This window comes from Chrysochloris asiatica, unplaced genomic scaffold, assembly GCF_000296735.1.
Source record: "Chrysochloris asiatica unplaced genomic scaffold, ChrAsi1.0 scaffold00180, whole genome shotgun sequence".
Classification (NCBI taxonomy): domain Eukaryota; kingdom Metazoa; phylum Chordata; class Mammalia; order Afrosoricida; family Chrysochloridae; genus Chrysochloris; species Chrysochloris asiatica.
Window position 1 is genome coordinate 5,242,426 of NW_006408698.1, and position 7,819 is coordinate 5,250,244.

The 7,819-nt window shown below is 36.1% G+C and overlaps 1 protein-coding gene across 1 annotated transcript in view; it reads left to right on the forward strand.

Annotated features, from left to right (window-relative positions):
- DIAPH2 (diaphanous-related formin 2) overlaps positions 1–7,819 on the forward strand; it is a 1,391,152-nt gene that overhangs the window by 688,787 nt on the left and 694,546 nt on the right. The window contains exon 21 of the mRNA XM_006872015.1: positions 6,834–7,073. Coding sequence (XP_006872077.1) covers positions 6,834–7,073 — 240 coding nt within the window. The remainder of the gene's footprint in view (positions 1–6,833; positions 7,074–7,819) is intronic.

Genomic DNA, 7,819 nt, shown 5'->3' on the forward strand with positions numbered 1-7,819 from the left:
ATAGAATGAATGTAAAACTAATGTTCTCCCATGTAAACTATCATATAATTCACAATAAAACATTAAAACAAAAAGAGTTGGATTAACTCAATAGGAACTGGATATGGAATATGCATGGATCACATATTTTTCTCCTCTGTGGTCATCCAAACAAGACAGAAGTTTCCCCCATTTTATTGTTTAGGACACTTAAGAACAAAGATATTTGATAGAGTAGTCTCACACCGTCATGGTATAAGACAACTGATCCTGGATTCAGTTGTCATTGATCCAACTTTGCTTGCTGAAAGTGAAGCGGACTTAAAACATTTATTGATGAAGATGAAAGAGCACAACCTTCGGTATGGATTACATCTCAATGTAAAGAAAATGAAAATCCTCACCACTGAACTAGTAAACAATATTCTTATCAACGGAGAAAAGATTGAAGTTGTCAAGGACTTCATTCTCCTTGGATCAACTATCAACACTCACAGAAGCAGCAGTCAAGAAATCAAACGGCGTATTGCTTTTGTCAAATCTGCTGCACAACACCTTTTTAATGTGTTGAAGAGCAAAGATTCAGCTTGATGGCTAACGTGCGGCTGACCCAAACCATGGTATTTTCAATAACCTTATATGCATGCGAAAGCTGGAAAGTGAAAAAGGAAGACCGTAGAAGAATTGATGCTTTTAAGTTATGGTGTTGGAGCCATGGGTTGCCAAAAGAACCAACAGATCCTTTTTGGAAGAAGTACAGCCAGAGTGCTCCTTGGAGGCAAAGAAGGCCAAACTTCGTCTCTCATATTTCGGACATATTTTCAGGAGGGGCCAGTCGCTGGAGAAGGATATCATGTTTATTAAGGTGGAGGGTCAGAGAAAAAGAGGAAGGCCCTAAAGCGATGGATTGGACAAGTGGCAGCATTGATGAACTCAAGCTTGGCAACTGTAGTTAGGTTGGCCTGGGATTGGGCAGTGTTTCATTCTGGCGTTTATAAGGTCGCTATGAGTTGGTACCGACTCGATGGCACCTAACAACAGCAACAGTTTGGGCTACATCATTTCTGTTGAATCTGGAATACTTGAAAAAAAAAAAAAAAGAAAGAAAAAGCAAGCAAACCCTTATTCTCTGGGTTTTGTAGGCTAAGGATTGTAATGCAAAGGTCAGAATGGATCAAAATAAAGAAAGATGATTGTAGAATTGAAGAAAGACTGAATTTGGGTTTAAGCCTAAAATTTAAACCTCTTTTCAATCCAGGACCAAGGCCACCCTTGTAATCTTGGCTCTTACTTGCCCTATAAGGCATGACCAGAAGTGCAGGCTCATGTTGACCCAGGTATTAAAAGTGGCTTTGTGGATTTTTTACCCTCCAGGGAAAATATAAAGTATTCCCTAATTGTATAAAATGATAGAAAACATGCTTTTGTATTAATCATGGACAATTGTGATGGATAGGAATGCAAAGTATAAAGTAGGAAAGATTTTTGAGACCCTGGTAGAGGCGAATATGAAGGCAGATCAAATCCATATATTGGTTGGGTGCCATGGAATCCATTCTGACTCTGATCAGCCCTGCATAGCGTTTCCAAGGTTGTAAATCTTTATGGGAGCAGAAAGCCTCATCTTTCTCCCTCCCAAAGGCTGGTAGTTTTGAACTACTGACCTTGAGGTTAGCAGCCCGACTTGTTAGCGACTCGTAACCACTACATTACCAGAGCTCCTTAAAATCCATATACAAATTTAAATTCTTATGCAAACATATATCTAGGAGACTTGTACATTCATCTCTTTACTGTGATGTAACACTTCGTTGTAATTAATTTCTAGTTTTGTTAACTTTACATGAACTCTGCAGATCCTTTGGTACAAATTGTGTCCTTAGAAATATGATAGGGCTTAAATTACATTTGAAATTACAAGATAAAGGAATTTTTCCATGAACTTTGGATGACCCCTCATGTATGATTTTATATTCTTAACCTATAAACATTTTCTTACACCATTTTCTCTCTCTAAGTCTTCCTTTTGACCCTGGTTCTCTCTGTGTTTGGTGTGGCTAAGTATATTCATGATGTTGTTAGGTGCCATCGTGTAGGTCCTGACTCATTGTGGAGCTTATGCCCCATTCTGCACCATTGTTGTGTTTGAGCCCATTGTTGCTATCACTGTGGCAATCCATTTCAATGAAGGTCTTTTTCTTTTATTCCTAAGCTTCCACTTTACCAATGTTGATGTCCTCCAGGGATTCATTCTTTGTGACAACACAGACTTAGTATTAGAGAAGTTTTACCATCTTCGCTTCTCAGGAACATTGTGGCTTTACTTCTTCCAAGACAGATTTATTTCTTCTTCTCTCAGTCCATATTGTAGTCAATATACTTTGCCAATACCATCATTAAAATGCATTGATTCTTCTCCTGTCTTTCTGATTCATTGTATTTTACATGCATGTGATATGATTAAAAATACCATGGGTAAGGTGCACCTTCGCTCTGAAACTGACCATCTTTGCTCTTTCAAACTTTTAAAAAAGTTTTTGGCAGCAAATTTGAGTACTGCAATATGTTGTTTGATTTCTTGACTGCTACTTCCATGAGCATTGATTGTGGAACTCATTTGTATTGATAAATAACTGGGTATGGTAACATCACTGAAAAAGTATATATAGTTCCACTTTATCTCCTGTTCTCTGAACTCTTCAGTAAGCATGATTATTGTTATTAAGTGCATTTGAGTTAGTTCTGACTAAAAGCTACCCTGTATAGGGTTTCCAAGGAGTGGCTGGTTCGTTTGAACTGCCTACCTTGCTATTCAAACCTACCTTGTGGTCGAGTGCTGATCCTAAGAAACCACACCATGATTCCAGTAAATATAATATTCATTCGATTTTAAAGTTTTCTCTTCTTCCAAAACATTTCTGGCACTTAATTTTTAAAAAATTATCTATAAGCATGTCTTCGTTTTAACATTAGCAATAGTTTTCAAGTGTTTGTGATGAGTTTTAAGCTATATTTAAGGTTGCTTTCTTTATTTTGGCAGTATCTGTTTTTAATTATCTGAATTAGAATTTAGGCTAACTATTTTCGTCTAAGATGAAAGTTTTTCGGTTTCATACAACTAGTTGACAACTAATATTTGTATATATTACTTTTTGGGATTAAGTACATTTTTAGAAAACAAAACCCAGAATGACAGGTTATTTGTTGGCAGTATGATCATGTACTTGAAGGTATAAGCAATTTTTACTCTAAATGCAGTTTATTTTTTAAAACTGTCAATATATGTCCTATTGTTACCAAAATTTCCATTTATGCAATGGATGTGCATATATTCAAGAATCTATCAAGAAGCCTTGTCTGAAGACTCGAAAACCTTTTTGAGAGTAGGTGGTGTGTCTTATACGTGTCATATGCATTCTGAAGAAGAAAAATAGATTTGTCTAGTAATACTTGAAGTAAATACATAATATGTACTGATATTATGAAACAATTTAATTTTAGTTGAATTTTTTTAACATAATCAATATAAAGTTCTTAAATAATGTATTTGCAAGGTTATTGTGATTTCACAATAATCATATTTAATTATCAGCATTCTGTCAAATAGGTGAAGTTCTTTAGATCATATATAAAAAATTATTGAATATATTGTCATGAATAGAATTTATAGGATTAAAATTATTTAGTGCTCAAAGCTTGTCTATGAATTTTAAGCTACACGTTTTTGATGTTGTTGTTGTTGTTGTTAGATGCCATCAAGTCGTTACCAACTCTTAGAGACCTTATGCACAGCAAAAAGAAACACTGCCCAATCCTGGGCCTACCTCACTACTATTGCCACGCTTGAGTTCATCAATGCTGCCACTTCGCCAATCCATCTCATTGGGGATCTTCTTTTTCTCTGACCCTCCACCTTACTGAAAATATGTACGAAATTTGAGAGACGAAGTTTGGCCTTCTTGGCCTCAAAGGAGCACTCTGGCTACACTTCTTCCAAAACGGATCTGTTGGTTCTTTTGGCAGCTCATGGCACTTTCAATATTGTCCTCCAACACCATAACTCTAAAGTATCAATTCTTCTAGGGTCTTCCCTATTCACTGTCCATCTTTCGCATGCATATGAAATTATTGAAAATACCATGACTTGGGTCAGGTACACCTTAGTCCTCAAGCTGAATCTTTGCTCTTCAACACTTTAAAAAGGTGTTGGGCAGCAGAGTTGCCTAATGCAATACGTCATCTGGTTTCTTGACTGCTGCTTCTGTGAGTGTTTATAGTTGATCCAAGAAGAATGAAGTCCTTGACAACCTTAATCTTTTCTCCATTGATAAAAGTGTTTACTGGTCCAGTGGTGAGGATTATTATTTATTTTTTTTTTCCTTTACATTGCAATGGAATCCATATCGAAGGCTGTGCTCTTTGATCTTCATTAGTAAATGTTTTAAGTCCTCTTCGCTTTCAGCAAGCAAAGTTGTATCATCTGCATGTCGCAAGTTGTTAATGAGTCTTCCTCCAATCCTGATGCCACGTTTTTCTTCATATAACCCAGCTTCTCAGATTATTAGCTCAGCATACAGGTTAAATAAGCATGGTGAAAGAATACAACTTTGTCACACACCATTCTTAATTTTAAATCATTCAGTGGTCCCATGTTCTGTTCAAACAACTGCCTCTTGTTCCAGGTACAGATTCCTCATGAGCACAATAAAGTGTTCAGGAATATTCATACTTTGCAATGTTGTCCATAACTTTTCATGATCCACACTATCGAAAGCCTTTGTGTAGTCAATAAAGCACAGGTAGACATCTTTCTGATATTCTCTGTTTTCAGCCAAGATCCATTGGATATCAGCAATGATATCCCTCATTCCACGGCCTCTTGTGAATCCGGCTTGAACCTCTGGAATTTCTCTGTCAATGTATGCTTGCAGCCGTTTCTGTATTGTCTTTAGTAAAACTTTACTCGCATGGGATATCAAAGAGATTGTCCAATGATTTCCGTATTCCATTGGGTCACCTCTCTTTGGAATGGGCACAAATATGAATGTCTTCCAATCAGTTGGCCAGATAGATGTTTTCCAAATTTCTTGGCAGAGATTAGTGAGTGCCTCCTGTGCCACCTCACTTTCTTGAAAGATTTCAATTTTTATTCCTTCAATTCCTGGTGCCTTATTATTTGCCATTTCCTTCAGTGCGCCTTGGACTTCTTCCTTCAGTATCATTGGCTCTTGGTCATATGCTACCTCTTGAAACTGTTGAACATTAACCATTTCCCTTTGGTACAGTGACTGTATTCCTTCCAACTTCTCTTGATGCTTTCTGCATCATTCAATAATTTGCTCTGAGAATCTTTCAATAATGTAAGTCAAGGTTTGAATTTTTTCTTCAGTTCCCCCAGCTTGAGAAATACTGAGCATGTTCTTCCTTTTTGGTTCTCTGATTCCAGATTTTGCACATTTTGTTATAATACTTAGCTTTATCTTCTCGAGCTGATCTTTGAAATTTTCTGTTCAGCTCTTGGACCTCCTCATTTCTTCCATTTGCTTTAGCATCTCTATGCTGGATAACAAGTTTCAGTGTCTCTTCTGACATCCATTTTACCTTTTCCTTCTTTCTTGTCTTACCAGTGACCTTTTGCTTTCTTCCTGTATTATGTTCTTGATGTCATCCTACAACTGTTCTGGTTTTCGGTTTTAGCGTTTAAAGTATCAAATCTCTTCTTCAGATGATCTCTAAATTCAGGTGGAATATGTTGGAGGTCATATTTTGGCTCTTATGGACTAGTGTTCAATTTCTTCAACTTCTGTTTGAATTTGCATAACAGTAATTGATGGTCTGTTCCACAGTCTGTCCCTGGCCTTGTTTTAAAAGTGTTGATATGGAGCTTTTCCATCGACTCTTTCATGAGATGTAGTCAGTTTGATTTCTATGTATTCCATCTGGCGAGGTCCATGTGTATAGTCATCTCTTATGCTGTCTAAAGAAGGTATTTGAAATGAACAAATCATTAACTTTGTAGAATTCTATCATGCATTCTCCAGCATAATTTCTATCACCCAGGCCATATTTTCCAACTGATCCTTCCTCTTTGATCCCAGCCTTTGCATTGCAATCACCATTAATGATCAATACATATTGATTGCATGTTTGCTCAATTTCAGATCGAAGAAGCTGATAGAATTCTTCTGTTTCATCTTCACTGGCTTTAGTGGTTGGTGTGTCAATTTTAATATTAGTGGTATTAACTGGACTTCCCTCTAGGTGCATGGATATTATTCTATCTCTTACAACATTATACCTCATGACTGATTTGGATATGTTCTTTCTGACGATGAATGCAACACAAATCTCCTGATATATTTGAACTCCTGACCTTGCAGTTGGCAGCCCAACTTATAACTCAGTATGCTACTAGAAAAAAGTCATTTTTGTGGAAGTGCAGTTCCACTTATATTTTCTGCCATCATGTACATCTTGTATCTGTAGTCCAATAGTCACTCTATTTCAAATAAATATTTTTTCTTAGTTAACATCTGAGTTGCATCTTGACAGTTTTAATGCTCCTGATGGCTCTTGATTGTGCAGGTAATGTATTGCTCCTATTTACCTTCAATGATATTTTATTAATGCTATAAGGACTTGCTATGTTTAAAACTGAACAGCTAACTGTATATTAAACTTTGATAAGCTGTTCTATTAGAATGTTCAAAATAATCAAAAATAACATTTTTTAAAACCCAGAGAATTCATTTTTTGCAGAAATTTGACAGTGTTACATGTGAAATGATCGCCAATAAAGGGATATAGTAACAGGTTTCAATGTGTCATCTTATAGTGCTTTCCTTGTCTTACAGATGAGCTCAGTGAAAATGTTACAGCCTCGTCTCAATAGCATTCTTTTCAAGCTCACGTTTGAAGAGCTCGTAAACAACATCAAACCAAGCATCATAGCAGTAACTCTGGCCTGTGAAGAGCTAAAGAAAAGTGAAAGCTTTAACAAACTTTTAGAGTTCATTCTTCTGATTGGAAACTACATGAACTCCGGCTCAAGAAATGCTCAGTCCCTGGGGTTTAAAATTAACTTTCTTTGTAAGGTAAGATGACATTCTACAATGTTAATTTATAACTATCATCTTCCTCTTGTCTAAGAGGTTACTGTGGATTGCACTATTACTTAAACCACTGATTTTTACATGTTAAAGACTGAATTTTATGTTATGTGAATTCTGTCAGTTGAAACAAATGATTTTCTCAAAAATCTCAATTCATTAAAATCTAAGACTATACACATTCTTAAGTAATATAGCTCTTTCAAAGGAGTAAATTGTACCAGGCAATGTTAAAATAAATAAGGATAAAGTCATTAATTAAAAGGAATATTTGAAAAAAGGGACAGGAACTTGAAAGAAGAAACATTGCAGTAGGAAGGAGTAAAGAACTAAGACTCAGTTTCTATTCTGCTGAAACAGGTGTAGAAGGATTTCAAAATCCTGAAGTGTTGTAGTGGAAAAATACGAAAGTATTGAAGGATGCTTGAAAGAGCTTAAGTAATGGGGCATTTCTATCACATGGAGTTATTTCATGATATCACTGTTAAGGATTAATGGAACATATCCACCTCGATTATGTAAGGACCAGGCAGAGACATATTAATATCAAAGTCCTATGATCAGCAAAAAGTCAGCCTGAAGTGAAATGTTACTCTTACCTGGGCTTAGGCATTCTCTAGAACATCAAAAAGTAAAGAGTTTTCCAGGATGACAAGGTTTGGGTAAAATTCAACATTGTCAATACTTAATGTATGCTGATTAAATCTTACTGGCATATGTAAACCGCCCCC